The sequence below is a fragment of the Xiphophorus maculatus genome, chromosome 7, assembly GCF_002775205.1.
Source record: "Xiphophorus maculatus strain JP 163 A chromosome 7, X_maculatus-5.0-male, whole genome shotgun sequence".
Lineage (NCBI taxonomy): Eukaryota > Metazoa > Chordata > Actinopteri > Cyprinodontiformes > Poeciliidae > Xiphophorus > Xiphophorus maculatus.
This window is the reverse complement of record NC_036449.1, coordinates 30,093,368-30,114,365: the sequence shown is the minus strand read 5'-3', so window position 1 is coordinate 30,114,365 and position 20,998 is coordinate 30,093,368. Positions and strand designations below refer to the sequence as shown.

At 39.5% G+C, this 20,998-nt stretch overlaps 2 protein-coding genes across 10 annotated transcripts in view; both read right to left on the bottom strand.

Annotated features, from left to right (window-relative positions):
• Positions 1 to 6,220: 6,220 nt before the first annotated feature.
• Positions 6,221 to 10,372, bottom strand: LOC111609236. Of its 2 annotated transcripts, none has more exons than XM_023336485.1 (2): positions 9,896 to 10,372; positions 6,221 to 6,949 (listed from the first exon to the last, which is right to left on the bottom strand). In XM_023336485.1, the coding sequence occupies exons 1-2, from the start codon at positions 10,179 to 10,181 to the stop codon at positions 6,612 to 6,614; spliced, it is 624 nt and encodes a 207-aa protein (XP_023192253.1). In that variant the 5' UTR covers positions 10,182 to 10,372; the 3' UTR covers positions 6,221 to 6,611. The 2 variants fall into 2 exon arrangements, with proteins under 2 accessions (XP_023192253.1, XP_023192254.1); XM_023336486.1 differs by having other exon boundaries at positions 9,796 to 10,356.
• A 1,155-nt stretch (positions 10,373 to 11,527) lies between these two features.
• gulp1 (GULP, engulfment adaptor PTB domain containing 1) overlaps positions 11,528 to 20,998 on the bottom strand; it is a 55,028-nt gene continuing 45,557 nt past the window's right edge. For 4 of the 8 annotated variants that reach the window (XM_023336604.1, XM_014468474.2, XM_023336607.1 and 1 more), the window contains 8 exons: positions 19,353 to 19,424; positions 16,430 to 16,528; positions 16,068 to 16,205; positions 15,879 to 15,995; positions 15,320 to 15,406; positions 14,198 to 14,437; positions 13,239 to 13,541; positions 11,528 to 12,189 (listed from right to left, as the gene is read on the bottom strand). In XM_023336604.1, the coding sequence (XP_023192372.1) occupies positions 12,118 to 12,189; positions 13,239 to 13,541; positions 14,198 to 14,437; positions 15,320 to 15,406; positions 15,879 to 15,995; positions 16,068 to 16,205; positions 16,430 to 16,528; positions 19,353 to 19,424 (1,128 nt within the window). In that variant the 3' untranslated portion in view covers positions 11,528 to 12,117. Of the gene's footprint in view, positions 12,190 to 13,087; positions 13,099 to 13,238; positions 13,542 to 14,197; positions 14,438 to 15,319; positions 15,407 to 15,878; positions 15,996 to 16,067; positions 16,206 to 16,429; positions 16,529 to 19,352; positions 19,425 to 20,998 lie in introns of all 8 variants that reach the window. The other 4 variants (XM_023336608.1, XM_023336605.1, XM_023336610.1 and 1 more) reach the window with 4 other exon arrangements.

Sequence of the window (20,998 nt, the reverse complement as noted above, 5' to 3'; positions counted from 1 at the left end):
AGCATATTAGCATTAGCTTTGGCTAATTGCCACACTGATATAGCATATCAACATTAGCTTTGGCTAGTTACTATATTTGTGTACTGCTTTAGCATTAGCTTCCACTTATTACTATATTAGTTTAGCACTTTAGCATTAGCTTCTGCAATATAACCTGTTGGTATTGTGCCTTAGCATTAGCTTTCACTATTTGCTATGTTGATTTAGCACGTTAGCATTAGTTTTTACTAATTACTGTGTCAGTATAGTGTATTAGCATTACCTTCTGCTAACTGCTATATTTGTATAGCATTTAGTATTATTTTACATCATTTACTATGTTGGTTTAGCACTTTAGCATTAGCTTCTACTAATTACAATGTTCATGTTACGCGTTAGCATTAACAGAACTGATGTTTATGATCAGTAGCTTAGATTTAGCGCTGCTAGCATTGCGGTTAGCCGTCGGTTCCCTCTGGTATTTATTCAGTTTGGGTTCTGGAACTCGGCCGTTCAGCTGCTTCCTACTGGATCCATATTTCAGTTTAATCTCCCTGAATCGGCTTTGGCTCCACACTCGGGTTTCACTTCAAAGAAAACTGAAGTGACTCCTCGCTGCTTCCTGCTGTAAATGTGCAGTAATTTCTGTTTTAGTCGCCTTTACCTCCTCATTGACATGAGCAGACAGGACTTTAAATGATGATGGAGGCTTATGGGGCGGAGATTCAGACAAGCTCACACAAAGCCCTCCAACCGGTTGGCCAATGAGACGCTGAGGAGAAACACGTCTGAAGGGATTTCCCCACCAACATGGGAGAAAGTGGATTTACAAAATCACGTTTATGGAGAATTATATCCCAGCCTCCAGCAGAAAGTCACGTCATGTGCTTCACATCATAAAACCGCTTCAATCTCATGTTATCTTCAGCTGCTAGGTTGTTACCACGGCAACTTACAGACAGAAGAAAGTCAATTTCTGCCAAAAAACTTTTTATTTTAAGAAAAACTTGGACATTTCAGTTTGAAAAGTCAAAACATTTTCTAGAAAAGAAAACTTCCAAAATGTTAAAATCATTTTCAGCAAAAAAGTCGTTTGAAGAGTCGAAAATCTGAACTCAAATTTTGAGACTAATTTCATAAATGTAAAAAAATCTTCCAAGTAAGTGTGCGATGTTTGAAACTCAGAAATTTCATGTTTTTCCCCCAGCAAATTACTGAGATTAATCTAAAATGTTCAGATGTTTCTTCTTCAACATATTTGACTTTCCAATCTAAGACATTTTCAAGATTTTCTAGAAAATTTTGGGATTCTTTTCTAGCATATTTTCAACTTTTCAAACACAGAGATGATTGTCAAAACTTCTGAGTTTTTTCTAGAAAATGTGACTTTTCAAGCTCCTAACTTTTCTTGTTTTTTTGACAGAAATGTTTTTGTTCCCCATGTGAAGCTGCCTCATCCTCCGTCAGATGTTGCTGCTCATGAACTGAATCTGGTTTTCTTCCAGCCTCCTCAGACTGAGCGCTGCTGCAGTCGGAGGTTTCTACGCGGTTGCAGGGAAATGATTTGCACTTTGTGGAAAATGTGAGGCGGGTTGAAGCCGCGGCGCCGTGAGTCATGGGCCAGATTTCTCTGAGGGGGCTGGACGCTTCTCTGCTGAACTCACTTTGTTTAGTTTCCAAACGCAGCACAACGATTTGGCTGCATCACGTTACAGCATAAAAACACATCCAGTTTAATCAGACCAAACTTCACTTGTTTCAGTTAGCATCTTTAAAATTATCTCTAAAATCAACACTAATGAGAGAACTAATAGTTATTAATGTCTTTATAATCAGAGGTTTAACAGCTGCGTAGATATTGGCGATATAATCCAAAGCTTCAGCAGGAAAGTTGCAGCAACAGTTGTTAAAACGTATTTCTATGTGAAACAAAGGCTAAGCAAACTTATTTTGTAATTAAAAAGTTTTTCTGTCCAACAAAAAGTTTCAAACTTCTAAATTTTACGTTTCCATGAGTGATTTTATATTACGTTTAGTTCCAGGTTATTACAGTAAACTAAAACAAACCAAAACTGAAATTGGGAAAACATTTCCATGTGACTCACTCTCTGGTTACCTAGCAACGACCCGTTGCCTAGCAACGACCCAATGCTAGGCAACCATGTGCAGCAGCACGCTGCGGCGTACTTCACTCCTCAGACTCGTCCACACAGCGGTACATTTTTATGACTTTTTACGAGTTATTAACGTTACAAAAACTAACAATGGAAACTGAAACTGAGAAAACATTTTTGTTAACGGAAATAAATAAAAACAGTAATTAATGAGAAAACTGGAACTATAATTTAGTTCATAAAACTAAATAAAACACACTGAAACCATAAATATGATTTCCTTCGTTTTTGTGTTTATGAATTTATTTATTAGCCTTTTGAAATTATGCAAAACAGATTTTTTTCCTGCGTCAGCTGGCGGCTAATTAGTCCACAAAATACATCGATTGTTTTTACTCAATCGATGTATTCACAATATTTTGACGTTTGGACTCTGATGCTGAATAATTCCTCATCTCAGATCATTTATAACAGACAGAATATGTGATTAATATATGATTAGCATTTATCTTACATTGTTTTAGTCAGCAAGAGCTTCAAACTGGCATGAAATCCAACTGGGACTCAAAGCAAACAGCAGCCAGACTGGTGGTGAGTTACCGACTGTTAGAACAGAAACTAGATCTATTTTCATGCACGTCCTCCAGCAGGGAATTAGCTACACACTGTCCAGAGCAGCAAAAAAAAAAAAAGTAAAATTATGTCTGAGTTTGTTTAAATGAAGTAGCAGCAATGTTCTCTGAGCAAACAGAGAAGAAACTGAATCCACAGCAGGAAAATCTTTGATTCTCTGTCCTGAAAAACGGTAAAACAGCCTTTCAACTTTTTCAGTTTCACTCTGAAGTATTTTCTGCAGCAACAGCATGTGTCCTGTAGAGGGCGAACAGCTAAACTCTACAAATACTGGAGACCTGCTCTAAAAATGCAACTGAGTGCTTATTTTTAATCACTGAAACACCAAATATATCTTAATATACATTAATTTGTATATTGGAAACCATCTTGGCGTCAATGCAGAAGCTAGCATCTACAGTTAGCTTATCTCCACTCTTCAGCGTTCAGCCAATCAGCACCAAGGAAAGTAAATGCCTCTCCAGGATTGGCTGGTTTTCAAATACCAACCAGTAACATGTCAAGTAGCATTTTGTTTCAAACATTTTATGTAGACTCTATGTTCCAGTGTTAAAATTTCTTTATAAATTAAAGATTTTTTTTATATGCCATGGTTGTTGTTAGTTGAAAATGGCCTCAAAATGACAATATTATCATTTATTACAATAATTTCTGGGACAATTTATCATCCAGCAAAACTTGTGATCATGACAGAAGCAACAGTGACTTGATTAAACTGGAAGTAAGTCTGTTTGATCAAGCTAGCTAGCTAGTTGGAAGGAAGTCAATTGAGTCAAAAACTAGCTAGCTAATCAATTCAGAGAACATTTATTTGGTTTCAAGTCACTTAGAATCACTAAAATTATTTCTATTTGCTAAGTTCAATGAGCGAATTACTAGTTGCCACCTAACTAGTTTGATTGAACTGACTTAGCTAGCTAGCTACTTCCTTACTAGCAGGAAGTAAGTTAGTTCTATCAAGCTAGCTAATTTACTTCCAGCTAGCCGTTTTATAGCTAGCTGAAAGTAAATCAGTTCGGTCAGACTAGCTAGCTGGAAGTCATTTTTATCAATCCTGCTAGCTAGCAGGTTAGCTGGACATGAGTCAGTTTGATCGAACTAGCTAGCTGGATCTGCACTCACTCTTCCACTTTATACCGGCTATATTTTCTCGCCTGCTTGTCTGCAGGACTGGACTCGCCTGTTTGCTCTGGAGGACTTCATGGCCCGACGTTTTGCTGCTCGCCTGTCAAACTGTTTGGAAACTGGCAGCGTGTTTCTGTACTGTAGATCAGTCGGATGGAGCCTCAGGGAGGGAGAAATGCTTGACTTCAGATCAGACAAACTGATTCCAAGGGGAATCCCGGTGTCGGCCAATCAGGAAGAGTTTAAACAACGACTGAGGAGAAAAACTTCAACAACCTGGAAATCTTTGCTCTCTTCATGGTGAGTTCAACAGTCTACTGGAGTTGGGTTGGTCATCGGACGGTAGGAGACATTTTGGATGTTTGGTCACTCTGGGAAGTTTGGGTTCATCCGTCCATTGTTTGTTGTTCACTTTGAACTGGTTGCCAGTCCACCATAAAGCAGCCTTCATTTAAAAACTCTGTTTTGTGTTTACTTGTGTTGTCTTTCACTGGTATTTAAATGTTGGTTTGATTTAACAGAAAAAAATAGGAAATCAAGAAAGGGAAAAATACTTTTTCACACCATTGTAGCTAAATTAAATACTTCAGAAGAGGAGAGTAAAGTAATAATGTAACTGAGTAAATGTAACTAGTTACTGTCCAATTATGTACTTCACAGCCCCCATTGAAAACACTAATATCAACATATTTCAATAATTTAAATACAAAATATACCTTAATATGAACAGTGGAAACAGTGCTAGCACAGAAGCTAGCATCTACAGAAGCTAGCATCTAGGCAACCAATGGAGCTCTTAGATTGGATGCTTTGAAAATGCCAGCCAATAGTGTCTTTTTAATATTTTATGTATACTGTAAGATAAAAACTGCTAATAATTTGGAGTTTCCGCAGTAAAATGTGAATATGGTGCCCTGAAAAGGCGGGTTCCCTGTAAGTGTGAGTGAATTATTGGTCCAAACGTTAGAACATTTCTGCCTGCAGAAGCAGAAAAAAGTCCAGCCCACATGGAGATCTGGTAATAAAAGCTTCTCCTTTTCCACCGGGAATCAGGCCCAATCAACCCTTCAGCTGCTGGGAGAGGGACTGTGGGAAACTTCACAGAAACCCAGAGACCTTCTGCTCTCAGGGAAACCCAGAGATCTTCCCTAAACTTCCTTATCATGAACCTTTCTTTCCGTGGCGTTCCAGATGTCAGCGTGTCTCAGTGGGGGGTCTCTCCTCCGGCCCAAACTGGAATGTTCTGGACTCGTTTATCACTCTGAGGTCTGTGAGTCAAATGGAAAAAGCCACATCTTCCAACTGAGTCTGGTTCAGTTATCCCCTCTGCCTCCCTTGAGTCCCGAAACAAAAGTTTGACTTGATTATCTTTCAGACGCCTCAGAAACGTCTCAATGCGGCGTTATTTAAGGAAAGCCGACCTGAGGCTGGTAAATATCTGATAGTTGAGTAATGACAAGCCTTCAGAGTTATTTATTCAGCCATGTCAAGACAGGGCCTGCCTGCACTGATCCGCCGCTGCTTTATTCTTATCTACCATCCATTGGTGATGTGTTTACTTTCCTCGCCAAATATCCGCCGTGAACTCCTTCCTCGTCTTGTACCGACTTGCAGGGAAACGGAGAGAGGCTCTGAGTTTAACGTGAAAATAAACAACATAAAACCTTCAGGCAACAAAACCTTTAAAGCCCTTCTGTAAATGAGACAAAAACAAAAAGGAATAAGGATTTCTAAAAATGATCCTGGCTGAAGGAATTCTGCTCTACAGTCCCAAATGTTTTCTCCTGAGAACAAACAGTCAGTTAGCTAAACAGTAAATGTGGTTTTGCAAAAATGAGTCAGTACCTTTGTTTCCATTGACCATAAAACTTCACAATAAATTCAATAAACTAAAATGCATAAATTTGGTTAAAAAAACCCCCAACACATTTCTTGATAAAAATGTTTGGCACTCTGATGAGATTTTTTTTTACCATTTCAAAATTGGTTTATCTTGAAAAACAGCAACGGAAAAACTTTTTCGCATCACACGAGTCACATGGTCAACAGCAGGATGTTACCACTGGCGGAAACAACAAAGACGACAGGAAGTGGTTGGAGGCTGGCAGTATTTTCAAATGTTGATTGGGGAAAATTCCACATTTAGACAAAAAAGAGGGAGTAAATTTCCAACAAGAAAAGTTTTTTCTGGAAAAAACAAGAAAATTTCAGAATTTAAAAGATCAAGAATTTGCTAGATAAAAACACCAGAAATTTTTAGATTAATCTCGGAAACTTTTCTAGAAAGATTTTTAAATTTATGAGTTTCAAATATCAAAAAAATCCTAGAAAAATCTCAGACATTTTTGAGAAAAAAAAACTTCTGAATTTCTGAGTGTGAAAAGTCAAAACTTTACTAAAAAAAAATCTGAAATTTTCATGAAAAAACTAAATTTGGTGTAGTTCTCATGCCAGGCCACAAGATGGCGCTGCGGTTTTCGCATATAGACGAAATATGCATGAGCTTTAGCTTCCAAACGGCCCGGTGGTCATTTCAGACTTTCTGTTAAAATTAAGTTAAATTAATTAGATTTAGGTCAAACAGAACCGATTTGTCCTGCAGCAAGTAAACACACCCTGTGGGTTGATCTGATCCTCTCGGCTCGTTGCTCGGTAACCAGAGACGGTTTGCTGCTCGTTAGCTCGTTAGCTAGCTGCCGTTTGTTCCCCCTCAACCGCCTGAAATAGAAAACTTTTGTTTGTTTTTGCTCAGCAGCAGGATTATAGCTCAGTAACTTCAAAATAAAATGCTCCTCCTGGTGTTTCTGTCGCTCTAAACATGGGCCGGACCTCTCCCCGCTGTAGTCCCTCTTTCTTCGGACACAGTTCTTTGTTTTCCCTGCAGAGATCAGATTTCAGCTCATCTGCTGAACGTTGAGCCGTTTGTATCTCTGCACGCAGGAAGGCGGGACAACGGAGCGAAAAGATAAACCTCTGCTGGGGTTTCCGCCGCGCAGGGAGCAGAAACGTTTGGAGAACATCTGCAGGGTTAGGGAGCCCATGAAGCGGCGCTGAGTCACAGTCTGGCGCGTCGCATTTCTTCCACATGAGCTGAACGGCTGGAGGGCGGAGAAAAAACAGCGTCAACCTCAGAACAATCAGATCCTACATTTAGTTTTGTGTTAATGTTCTGCTTATTGTTACAGCCAGGCTAATTTCAAAATAAAACAACCAACTTTACTTATGATTAGAAAGTTTACACAGATTTATAGTTAAACAATGAAAGTGTTGCAACATTAAAAACAATAATTTAAGCATTTGACAGTTTTTAAGATCTGCAGAGGAAGAAATAACACACCAGCTAAAAATGTTACATTTCAGATTTACTTGCAGATTTAAATGCAGCACAAATGTTATAAATTATTGGATCAGTTTATAATGTAGTTGAAAATCAAACAATTTTCTCTAAAGTTAACAGCATCACGTTCAAAAATCACCAAGATTACTCTGACTGTCGAAAAGCTGCACAATGCATAAAACATTTTATAAATATTTCATGTACATTGAAAGAAAATAAAGTCACAGACGTCATAATGTTTATGCTGCAATGCATCCTGGGTAGATGCCGTACGCCAAGTGCTACAGCACTAGCTCTGCGCTAGCTCTGTTCTGCCTGAATGGTCATTTTTATAGTTTGTAATATAAACTATATTATAGTAATATAAACTATAATAGAAAGTTTATTATAGCTGGTATAAAATATAAAATAAAATATAAAATATATAAAGTATATATAAAGTATAAAGTATAAAATATAAACATTTTTAGCTGGTGTGTTATTTCTTCCTCTGCAGATCTTAAAAACTGTCAAATGCTTAAATTATTGCTTTTAATGTTGCAACACTTTCATTGTTTAACTATAAATCTGTGTAAACTTTCTAAACTTTCTATTAAAGTTTAAGTATATTATAGTAATATAAACTATAGAAGGAAAAACAGAAATGCTGCTCGGAAACGCTAACCAGCACTAGCTGCTAAGAGCTAAAGCTGACTATGGTTAGCATCAGACTCAAAACATTTAGTTAAATATAGTAGAACAGTTTACTATGAAAACTTTAAAATACTTCATTGTCACTTTAAACATTCATTAATGAGCTTCCAATTATGGAATTGGATGGTTTCACGTTAGCTAAAGCTAATGGTGTCAGCTCCTGTTATTGGTGTTAGCTCTAGTTAATGGAGTTAGCTCTGGCTAATGAAGTTAGCACTAACTAACATAGTAAACAGTAGCTCACAACCCGATCGCGTTAGCTTGTTTTAGCTAATCTCTCATATTTAACGACATAAAAACTTTTGAGGATATTTTCCTAAGTCTGGTTGTTTTTGTCAAAGTCCGCCATCTTGATTTCTTGTTCTGCCTCATCAGCAAGTGCGCAGGTGAAAAATAGTGACCTCTACAGGTTAAAAATATAATAAACATACAACTTTTGAAGTAATTGAGATTTTATGTATCACAAACAACTTTTAGGTTAACAGGAAAACGACGTCATGTTTAGACCAACATCTCTGATGAGTCACGGAAAAAGTTTTGGTTCCAAACCATCCAAATACTTGGACTAGACTAGATAACCTTCAGGTCAGCCAGGTGTTCAGATTCCACTCAAACTAGAGAGAGAGAGAAAACATTTCTGACAGGTTTTAGGTAATTTTTTAATTTATCAATTTATTCGAGCTGCAGGGATTTTTCATAAAAATGTATTTCCTGGAACGAAACACCTGCATCAGCTTTAAACGCAGCAGATAATTATCATAATGAGATGCAGCAGGGAAACGGAGAGGAGGAAGAAGAGCGAGCAGAGACTGGTTTATCAGGCGGAAACATCCGGCCTTTAATTAGGCCAACAGCAGCCATTAAATTCCTCAACACGAGGCAAAGCAGCAGCTGCCGCGCTGCGTCACCCATACTGGAAACCAGTTCAGGTCTGATGGTTTTAGCTGCACTCACTGTTAACGTATGGAAACATCATCAGAGGGTCAGTGTCCTGTTATTCTTTAAGTTATGCTGCCACCTAGTGGACCTATCATGCCTGATGTGATGCCTTGCATTAAAAAACGTTTTAATTTTGGTTTTTACACTGCAAGGTGGAGGTTCAGGAGTGTCCTAGTCAAAGCCCCTCAATCCCACAGATAATCTGTAGCTGAACTTTTAAAAAGGTCTGATCAAACAACATTGAACATTTGTTCAATGTTGGATGTTGTTCAGCAGGAAGAATGGAGAAAAGCTAATAAATACTGACTGGAAGAGATGAATACTTATGCAATGACTTATGTGTCATATTTTTGTCAATAATTTTTTGCAGAAACTGAAATTAAAAGTTTTTTTTTGTCCTTTTGTCAAAAAGAAACATTTTGTTGGTTTTGACTAAGAAAGGGTTGAATACTTTTTATGTACACTGGCATCGTTTTAAGTAAATCCATTTTTTAGTTGTTACATTTTAGGACATTTAGTAAATGTGAAATCTGGCTTTGAAGAACATAAATAAAAACTTGTACATTTATCATAAACATTTGTCAAGAATATGTAAAAACTTTGAACACTTTCCACCAAAAAGTTGAAACACTTAATATTTTATTTTAGTTGTTTTTTATTCATTAAAAAAACAAAAACAAACAAAAAAAGTCATGTTTTGTCTCTAATGTCGCCGTTTGTGACTTAGAATCAAGGGGCAGGAACAAACAAAACAAAAAACCCGTCACCGGTTGTGAAGTCAAGAGAAGGTCAGAATTGAAACGTCCGAGGCGCAGTAAAGGCATCCTATGAACAGATTTGTAACCGTGATTCTTCCACATGGTGTAAAAAAATGAAAGTTTTGTGAATCAAAAATGATTTAGATGAAAACATTTTAACGCAATGAACCCGAATAAAGAGGTTCTGGTCCGTTTTAATCCTCCGAATGGTCCAAACCTCCAGTCCGGAATCCGCCAGCAGCTCCGGCATCACTCTCCCTCCTCAGTCCGGTCAGCGGAACTCTCCCCCGGCTTCTCTCCATCATCAGTCCGCTCACCTGGGGTGGGCTCCGGCTCCTGTTCCTCCTTCTTCTCCCCGCTGTCCTCCTCACCGGCCGTCTGCTCGCTCTCGGAGCCGGAGTCGTCATCCAGCGCCTTGGGGTCGAAAAGCCGGGGTCTCCCGGCTCGGAGCCGCAGTCCCTCCTCGTACCACTGGCGGTAGGCTTTGACCACCGCTGCCCGGGAGCAGCCCACCGTCTTGGCCGTCTTGGAGACGCTCAAGCCCAGCTCCCTGGCCGCCACCACCTGGCCCTTATCGAAGTCGCTCAGTTCATCATCCTCCATGTTTCTCCGGCCCGCCAGAGTCCGAATAAGGGCGGGTAACTGGCGAAAATCAGGCTGACTGGACCAAGATGGCGGCCAGCTCTCCCTCACGGTCTTCTTCTTCTTCTTCTTCTTGAGTTTATTGGCGGCTGACAACAAACATCTCCCTCACGGTCGCTTTCTTCTTCTGTTATTGTAATTATGGTTTATCTGCTGCACCGCCACCTACTGGCGGACATTTGGGACCGCATGAAATTGGGAACAAAAAAATAAAATGTATTCCATAAAACTTGACTTTTTAAACCGTTTATGTATAAAATAAATTATAAAATTCCTATTAGCCTAATATAAACATTTAAAAGTTTTGAAGAGCTCGTAGCAGTGTTTTTATCTTGTAACCAGGTTGCTATGTATTGCAAATTTTTTGCTCAGGTCCCTCTTGAAAATGGGATCTAGATCTCAACGGGGTTTACCTGATTAAATAAAGGAATATATATATATATATAGTTTCACAATCTAACAGATGGGGTGTTTATGTGCATAAATATGTTTTCTGTGAGTGCTTTTTCTTTATGCAACTAAATTGGAGCCATGGAGTTTGTTAAAAACAAAAATGAAACTGAAAAAAAACATCTGTAAGAGAAAAGCAAAAAAAAAATTAACCAGGAAAAAGGAACAATTGAAACAAAAAAATTCACTTATCTTAAAACAAAAATAAATGTTTTTTTTTTCAGTTTCATTTTTGCTTTCAGCTGATTTTATGGCCCCAATTTAGTTCAAAACAGAAAAACTGTGTAAAACCTCTAAATTACACATGGGTTTTACTTTTTAAATTATTATATTAAATTAATTTTCAGGTGATATTAATAAATTAAGATGCAACTATGTGATTTAGATGGAAAAGTTATAACTTTTTAAGTATAATCTAAATATTCGCTTTAATTAAAAACAAAGAAACCTTAAGATTTTTTTAAAAGTTATATTTAGAAAAGAAAATCCTATGAGGGTTAGACCTTGCCTAAACTGGCAATAAAAATAGAAAGAAATAAGTGGCTTTAAAAAATTTTAATGTGGGAAATATTTCAGCTAAAAATAAAAAATAACTAATTTTATTACATAGTTTGATATGAACTAATATTTATCATTTACATTCATTAAAAAAATGTATAAGTATTATTATTTCTATTTTAATTCTCACCTTTATAATTTTTGTTCATTAAGTTTTTTAATTTACTGTTCCATTTTTTAAATATACATTGATTTATTTTCTCCTCTCTTTGCATTCTGTCTGCATTTTCTTTGCCAATTCTGGCAGGAACAGTTCTCCATAAATATCTAAACCAAAGCAGTGATAGAGTGACAGAAAATGTTTTTTCCCCAGAAGGAGTTTCTTTAATAACTGCAAAGTAACCAAAAGTAAATAACAGAAATATTTCCGTATGGACTCGGAAAACATAGGGGAAGAAAAATACAATGATTACAGAGTTTGGGGGGAATTAAAAGTGGAAAATGTAAAAAAAAAGAAGAGTAGTGGGTTAAAAAGTTATGGCTGGAGTAATAATCTATATAAAAAGGAATAATCTGAGGTAAACCATTCAGTGAAGCAGAAGGTTGGCGTTAATGGAACACTTAATGTTTGTCAGCTTTTGTTCTCCATAGAACAGGAATGTGTCACCAACACAGAATTCACACAGATATGAAAACTCTGCCACAGAGTGTACCATCGGACATCTCAGACTATTTACAGCAAAGGTACGCGAAACGTCTCCTTCCAGAATCTTCTCAGTTCATACAAAAATAGCTCTTTACATTAACACATCCAAGTTTACACTGAAATATTGAAAAACCAATCAAAATGCAAATGCATATAAACCCCAAGATGGCGGCTGTGACATCTCAATCATGGAGTGGATATTGGCACTTTTTCCATACAAACGAGTTAAAAGTTTTGTTGGCATCAGCAGCGGCCGTCCAGCGGGTCCAGAGAGAAGACGGTGCCCTCCATGGTCAGTCCCATTTTGAACCCCTCCTGTGGGAAAACAAGCAGGAGGATGAACCTGTGGATAGAGGAGCTAAACGAGCCGGATTCATCTGGAAGCTCAGAGTGACCAAAAATAACAAACAACAACCATCTGGAGTCAAACCGCTCCTACATGCAAAGTCATGCTTCACTTGACTGGGTCAGAAATGACATGGCATGCTCATTCAACGGATGGTTTGGTGCTTTATGGTAGACTGTTATGAGTAGTCAGTATCTTACCTGCAGGAGAAAACAGAATGAGCTCAGTTTGACAAATGCTAATGGAGTCAAGCTAACAGCGTTTCTAAATCAACCTGACAGCTACTCTGAGTCAAGCTAACAGTTACTCAGATTCAGGCTAAAGGTTAGCCAAAATAAAGATAAAAGCTGACGTTATTCATACCAACAGGTAGCCACACTGAAGCTAACAGCTAACCAGAGTCCAGCTAACATCTATGCAGAGACACGCTAATAGCTAGCCACACTCAAGCTAACTGCATACCTGAATCAATCTAGCAGCTACTCCAACTCATGCTAGCAGCTAACCAAAGTCAAGCAAATAACTAGCCAGAGTCAAGCTAAAAACTAACCAGTCCAGCCAATAGGTACTCAGTCAGGTTAGCTAACTGTATTCATGCTACCGACAGCAAGGCTAAAGGCTAACCAGAGTAAAGCTAGTAGCTAAACAGAGTGAAGCTAATAGTCAACCAAAGTCAAGCTTACAGCTAATCAGAATCAGGCTAACAACGAAGCAGAGTCAAGCTAAAAGCTAACAGTCAGGTCAACAGCGACTCAGAGTCAAGCTAGCAGCTACTGAGAGCAAACCAAGAGCTTAGAGGATGAAGATGTTGGTGAATAAGAAAACATGCTGCAGTCGCAACACAGACAGCAAAGCAAAGGTACAAACCATCTCTGCCGCTAAGAGAGGGAAGAAGACAAGAGACGCATTCAGCTGTTAATAATTCAGGGAAGAGAGAAAGGAAACACATTCAGTAGCAGTGTCGCCCCCTGCTGGCGACACCAACACTGGTTATTTGGTTTGGACTCCCAGGCCTCACCTGCATCTCATCGAGCTTCGACTGGATATCTGGAGGGAAGTCGGCCGCGCCGCAGGTGAACGGGTCAAACGGTTCCGCTCCGAACAAATCTTTACCTGCAGACAGAACCACAGTCAACCCGCTTCCCTCGCTTCCACCAAACCCGAGCGGTTCTGTTGGCTCACTCATGTCGGGCGGCAGGGAGGTTGGCGGCGGCGGAGGGCAGCCATTACTGGCCCTGCTGGGAACCAGCGGCGTCACCGTGGAGAAGGGAACCATGTCGAAAACGTCCGTGGACTGCAGCTTCACAGAGACGCTCCCCGCCTGGACCAGAACACAAACCGTTACTGAACCGGTCGACCCGAGACACACAATACCACACAGGAAGGAAGGTCTACGGGAGCAGATTAGGGCCAAAAATTTAAAATGAAACAAATTCTGACTGTAATTTGTCAGAATTTGGATTTTTTTCCTCACAATTCTGACAATTTTTGCAAAGTTCTGAAAAAACAAACAAAAAATCTATAAAAAAAGATTTTGCTTTTCTCTCAGATTTTGGAATTCTGACTTTTACCTCAAAATGTTAACTTTTTATAGAATCCTAACTTTTCTCAAAATTCTGACATTTTCTTTTTTACAATTTAACTTTTCATAAAAATTTTGATTTTTTCAAAATTCTGACTTTTTGTCTTAGAATCAGAGTTGTTAAATTGTTTATGGATCATCTGGCAAATCTATTCTTAAAACTCAAATCTGCCAAATAAGTTTGGTAGATCTGTGTGGGTAAATTACAGGTTTCCCAATCTTAAAACAAGAAAAATAGTTACATGATTATTTTCATTTGCGAACAACAACATCATCGACAAATTTTGGGTTATTTTGACATAGAAATTGAATTCAAATTTCAAGTCAGACTTTTTTTTCCAATGGCCCTAATTGTCTTCCGTAGAAAGAATAAAGCAGAGAAGAAGTTAGTTTACACGAGGCCGCGGGATGCTGCAGGCCTCGCCGGCTTTAGGAGGAAGAAGAGGAGGAAGAGGAAGAGCGTGTTTAGCAGGCGGAGGGGTTAGCATCCCCGCGGAGACGCTGGAGTCCGGCGAGCTCATGGGCGTTAGCGTGACGGAGGAAATCTCCAGACAGGACAGCGACGACACGCTGTGAAACCAGAAGAGAGAGGACGGCCTGTGCAGCAGGAAGGATTCGCCCGCCGCGTCCGGCGGCTGGGGAGAGATGGCGCAGCGCCACCACAGAAGAAGACGGGTTAGTCAGAAAGCAGAACTACTCTAACCGCCATGCTAACAGCACCGCTAGGCAGAGAGCGGATTGAGAAATCGCTTCGTCTGCACTCTAACGAACTGACTCACAGGAAAAATAAAACTTTCAGGAAACTGAATGAGTTTTACACAAACAGTGTTTAATTGACTGAATCTCTTTTCCTAGTTTAATTCTTCAAAATGGGAAAAACAAGAGAAACGCCTCTAACATCTACAGCAGGGCGATTTTAAACTAAATGCTAATTTGACTGTCTTGACTAAACAAGGCAATTATTTCTATTAAGCTGTTTGTAATAACAACATTTTTGATAAATTAAGCTAAAAAGATAAGCTGAATGCTAAGCTAAGTAGCTACAGGAAGAGCTATGCTAAGCTAACGTCTTGTTAAAATATTTCTGTTTTGCAGATGGATGCTAATTTGTCTGATTAGACAAACTTTCTTTTTCCTTCAACTTTTCTTAAATGAGGCTAAAAAATGAGCAAATCAAGGTTTAAATTTCTTTGAGTTTTGGATCTATAATGTTTTTACACAAAATAAATCTAATGATTTCATTTGTTTGATTAGAATATTAAAAAGTAGTGACTGCTTGTTTTATGGTAGTTATTTAGTAGTTTGTTAATTTGATGAAGATAGAAGACAAAGTCCTGTAGTACAAACTACCACCAGCAGAGGGCGCCACGACCTGGACTATTGGACACCAATGACCTCCAAACCAGGACGTTTCTGACTGTTTATTTTAGGGTTTTTTTAAAACATCTTTACTGCGGTTCTGATTAATTTCCTGATTTCAAACCAACTGGAGTTGAACTGGGATGTTTTGCTCTTACTGGTGGCACATGAGCGATCATCAGTTGCTCCTCCAGCTCCTGCAGTTGTTTCTTCAGCTCAGCGTTTTCCGTTTCCAGTTCCTGAATCTGTGAGAACAAAACAGTTTTAATCTTCTTTTAGAGGTCTTGACATTAAAAACTGTTGATCATGTTTCAGAGAACTTCTGCGTTATGCTAAACTAAACACGAGACGCTTTCAGATTAAAGGCATCAAAATGAAAAAAATAAACCACGAGTCGCTATGGCAACCCACTGCAAAAACACAAAGTCTCACCAATAATTCTGGTCTAATTTCAAGTGAAAATATCAAACCGAGGAACCACCAGGTAACCATCCAGTCCGTCCAGGTGTTCAGTCGTAATAACTCGGTAAACAAACCAGAGGGTCGCCGAGTTTCCAGCAGAAATCTAATCTCAGTCTGCAGCTCGTGGCATTAATATTCATCAGTTGACTCGCTCTGCGCTGATGAATCGAGCAGGTTGACGGATTTAAAACAATCGATAGACACAAGCTCAGCATTAATTAATAAAAACATCAATGCAGCGTCTCAACGTCGTACTCTCTTCTGCAGCCCGCCGATCTGCTTCCTCGTCTCCACGTCTTTCCCTCCAGACTCCAGAAACTTCTTGTAGGCCAAGTCGAAGGCCTGGCCGATGGTGAGGGTGATCTCCTCCGCCTGAAAGACACGATTCACCTGAAACGTCTCGCTGCCTCCAGAGTTTGGGAACAAAAAACTAAAAACACGTACACATTTTTCACTGTCGAACACGTAGCAGAGGTGTTTGTTGGACTCCGAGTCTTTGCAGATGAAGGTGAATATCCGTTTGTCCGTCTTGTCGTCGGCGCAGAAGGATATCCGGTGCAGCTGACAGTTATGCTGCACATCCTGCGACACAAATCCTCTGTTATTCAGACTGGATCCACCGGATCCCTTCTGGAGGGAAACCACTTTCACATCGTGATGAAATCTGAATATGGAGCAGATCTACATCGAAACGTGAAACCTTTTTGGTTGCCGTGGTTACCCTCTGCTGTTTCATATGGGAGGTTTCTGCCCCTCCACCATCAGTTTCAGTCAAACTGCGGAGAACTGAACCCATCTGGACTCACCTTGGTTTTGGGGTCCAGGATCTTGACTCCGTAGATGGAGATCTGAAGCTCCACTTTGGGAATCTTCTGGCCCTCCGACTTCTTGATGTGCCTCTGAAACTGTCACACACCAAAAATAAAAATGACATTTTCTAGTTGTTTGGTCATGACCTTTAACCTTCGACCTGCTTCACGCCCCAACGCTGGGCTGAATCTGCTGGAAATATTGCATTTAGCTTCCATGTGTAGCATTAGCGTTGGCTAAATAATGTGTTAGCATAGCTATTTAGCATTAGCTAACTAATGTTCATGGTTAGTGCTATAGGATTAGTGTAGCTAACTTAGCGATGCCCAACGTTGCAAAAACCTCAAAAAAACAGGATGGTAGATGTATGGAAAGCCAAACAGGTCAAAGTTGTCGTACTTTGCACAGTGTTTTCTAATAAGCACTCTGATAAAGATGAAACTTTTTAATATAATTATAGAAATAAAATGTGTTTTTATTGTGTTTGCAGCTGACTGATAGGAGTTCACTGCATGAATCATGAAGTTTTCATACAAATTAATGGTAAATCTGACATCAATTAATTTAACTTCCCTCTGGGTTTGAAAAAGTATTTTTAATGTAATTAGATATATTCTAATTTACTAATATGTTTTGCCATAAACTAATTTCAGTGTGTTGGAGATGATTTGATGGTAAAGTGGCCTGCCATAGCCAGAATGACCCTTCCCAGGTTGGTGGGCAGCAGCAGTTGCTGTGTTTTGTGTCGCAACCTTTCAGGATAAAATCCGTTTTTAATTTAACCTGAACTTTGTGTTTGAATGTTTTATTGTGAAAGTATTCAGGCATGTTTTTCTGGACGTGAACTCAGAGAAGGCATAGCTGGGCTGTGTCTGGGATGGTAACCATGGCGACCTGGTCTCCACCATGAGACGTGTTGCAACAATGGAGTCCTGGCGTTGGGAGAGCAGGCCTCCCCATCGGCGGCCTCTCAGGATTTGGCAGGAGGCGTTTAAAAGGTCGGGCCTGGACTGGGATGTATGCTGGGAGGAGGCCAGGTCAAAGGTCATCCACTGGGGAGCTCAGGGAAACTAAGCACTTAAATCCTGAACAACTACAGTAGATTATCTGAGAGTTTATGACCAGTTTGCCACCAGTTTTACCAGTAAAATGTCAGTTTACATTACAAATGAGCAAACCTTTGTCAATATTCAGCTAATGTCGGCACAATTTAAATGATTTCTGTGTTTCTATTAAATAAGAAACAATTAAAATGAATAAGTTTGTTCACATAAGTTATTAAAAAACATCCTCCTACTACTTCTTGTCTTCTTCGTAGTTTCTGTCAGTAGTAACATCCTGTTGTTGATCATTTGACTCGTGATGCAAAAACGGTTTTCTATTGCAGTTTTGGAAAATAAACCAATTTTGACCCCAATAAAACCAGACCTCAAATTAGCGTTTTTGTTCTTTGGTTGTTTTCATGAAGCAAATTTATCATCAAAATGTCAAATTATGCAGTTTTATGGTCAATGGAAACACAGTTTAATTTGTGTAGTAGGAGGGAGAATTCATATTTATCACAATTTTATAGTTTCATTTGTGTCTCAACTGCTTCTAAAAACAGACAAAACAATAAAAAGAATAGCTGATTTTTGGCAATAATTTAATGTGTTTTGGTGTCTAGAAAATGAGTCGTCTCAAAAACCAAATACTCAAAGATTGTCGAGTCACATTGCACTGAAACTGCCCCGTTACCTAGCAACCCCAGCCAGGCCGGACCCATTACCTAGCAACCCCGGCCAAGCCCGGCCCCATTACCTAGCAACCCAAGCAGAGTTCCAGAGCGTTCGGTCAGCTGGTTTTAGTTATTTAATGGCTGCTGCACTGCAGAAACACAAAACCTTAGCAGGTATTTTGGTCTAGTTTCTAGTGAAAATATCTTAGTACACTTAAAATAAAACAAAACTGACAAAAGTAACTTTTCGGCAACATACAGGAGCTTGATTCAAGTCAATAATTCCTTAACGTTTATTAATAAAGTTCTAGCGGCGTGCCATGGTGGCGTAGCGGTTAGCGCGACCCGTGGTTGGAGGCCTTGAGTCCTCGACGCGACCGTCGCGGGTTCGACTCTTTCCTTTCAGCCTACCTTCATATAAGGGACACTAGAGCCCACAAAAGACCCCCTGGAGGGGTAAAAAAATAAAGTTCTAGTTCTACTGGGAGATTATTTCACTTATCAATTAAGAAATTATTGACTATGCACAAGCTTTTATTGCTCACTGAAAAGTTACTCATTAGTTAGTTTTTGTATTTTTTTTGAGTGTACTGAGACATTAACAGTAGAAATTAGACCAAAAATACTTGGTAAGATTTTGTGTTTTTGCAGTGTTTTATTATTGAAACCACCTGCTGCATTCCTGTAGGTTGTGCAGGAGGCTCCACTTCTGCTTTTCAAAGACATACGGTTGTATAATCACACATCTGTTTGCAGCCATAACGCAGCTCAAGACAGAACTGATCAGACTAAGCGGCCATAAGTGGATCCTAATCGATTCACAGTAGCATAATAGATCACCTTTAATGTTTCCGGGCTTTCTTTATCAGATTACATCTAAAAATCAAGTAGATGTATTTTTGTTGGTGAGTAATGGCCCTCATCCAGCCAGATTTTGGTGCTCACCCCAGTTTGATTTAATTTGAGCTGAAGTTAACGATCTGAACCCGCCGCAGTAAATTTTAGTATTTTACACAGAAATATCAAAGTGTTTCAGCGAAGGGGCTGATTATGCTGATGAATAATCCATCCAGCAGAGTTTTCTTGCGCTGGGCGAACTGCTTATCCAGCACTTCCAGGCATCGACACCTGGAGCTGAAAAACTCCCAGGTCACCTTGAGCCAACGCCGCCGCTGCGGTCTGCTCTGACCGACGGGCGTTACCTTCAGCTTCCTCACTGCATCCTTCACGACTTCGGTGCCTTTCGGGGCCTCCACCTCCGTGTTTCCCAGAAACTGCAGAAGAAGAAAACATTTCTTATGCAACAGAAATTTTTCCATCTGATCCTGGATAAAATGAGAAAAAGTTTCTTCTGCTGTTTTTCAGATTTTCACTGCAGTTTTAAAATCAGACAAAGATAATAAGTTAAAAAATGTCCTCAATATTTATTTTTAATAAATGATTTTTTATTGGATTTGGCCAATCCAATCCAGTTAAACTGTTTTTAACTGTTTAAAAAAAACTTTCTTTATAAAAAGTCACCAGAAAATAAGTTTTCATTTCTTCCATTTGTCTCCATTGAAGTAAAGACTGTCAGTGTTTTAGCTTTCAGCTTTAGCATTAGCTTCTGCTAAATTCTGTGTTAGCATAGCAAGTTAGCATTAGCTAACTAATGTTTCTGATTAGTGCTTTAGGTTTAGCATAGCTAACGTTTTAGTTAGCGATGCAAACCATTGCAAACACAGCATGGTAAATGTATGGAAAGTCAAACAGGTCAAAATGCGCATGCTTTGCAGTATCTGATGTTTCCTAATAAACACTGTGGTAAAGATTTAACTTATCAAATGTAACTATAGATCAGGAAAATGTGTTTTTATTGTATTTTCCGCTGATTGATAACTACTGTTAAAAATATTTATCATAAAAAGCGTAGGAATCCTGTATTGTGCTTTTTCTCCAACAGATGGGGCCATTTTCCTCCCGCTGAGCTCAACGTGTGCAGCCGGCTCCCTTATCAGGCTTCATAAATATCAATATTGTTCCTTTAAAGGCTGTAGAAAACAAAATAAGGAGTTCGGCCATCGGAGCAGAGCAAACAGCCGTGGATTGTCTTCAACATCCTGAGTCGATCCTGACTCTGTTAATCCCCGTCTACCTCTGCAGACGCTAACAATGTGCAGCCAAGCAACAAGGGGGAGGCTGTCCGTGTTCTGCCTCCATAAAAATAAACTCTTCTTTTATAACTTTTACCTGAAATTAGCAAATCTTGCATCTGATTCAGACTGGAGCAGTTTTATTTTAAATTGTTTCTGAGACGTGAAGCTGTTTCTAATGAACAGTTGGGAAACAGCAGATGAAGCTTTTATGCAGAAGTGTCAGCGCTTTGCCTCGGCGTGACAAATGAACTCTGTGCAGAGTGGCGGTCATGTCTGCGAGTGCTGCGGCCCAGAATAGAAAAGAGCAGAGCGCGTTCTCGACCGTTGCATTGTGGGGCAGCGATTGGGGACGTTTGAGGAGGCGAATCGAGCTCCGAGGCTCATCCATCAAATGATTCACGCGGCTGAAAAACGAGCCGGCCTCCTGTCCACGTTTCAACCTCAGGCCGGCCCGAGGAGTTCGCTCAGATGACACAACGAAGAGCCGAGTTCGAGTTCAAGCCGAGTTCGAGTGCCGCTGCAGTTAGAGCTGACCGGCTCGCTTACAGGGCAGCGCATTTAATGAGACTAATTTAACACGAAAAGCTCCGACTGTGACTTTGATGATCAACAACTTGCTTCTGTTCTGGAGAGACTGGAGACACTTCCTGGTTCCTAATTGGTCCAATAGAGCAACTTCTGAACCGGACAGAATTTAAAACATCTTTTCCTGT

Bases quoted from the DNA above. Each gene is read 5' to 3' on its own strand.
- LOC111609236 (XM_023336485.1), bottom strand. From the start codon at position 10,181: ATGGAGGATGATGAACTGAGCGACTTCGATAAGGGCCAGGTGGTGGCG. The intron at 6,950-9,895 runs GTGAGCGGACTG...TCCGCCCTCCAG, and splicing joins GGAGCCGGAGCCCACCCCAG to CCGTTCAGCTCATGTGGAAG.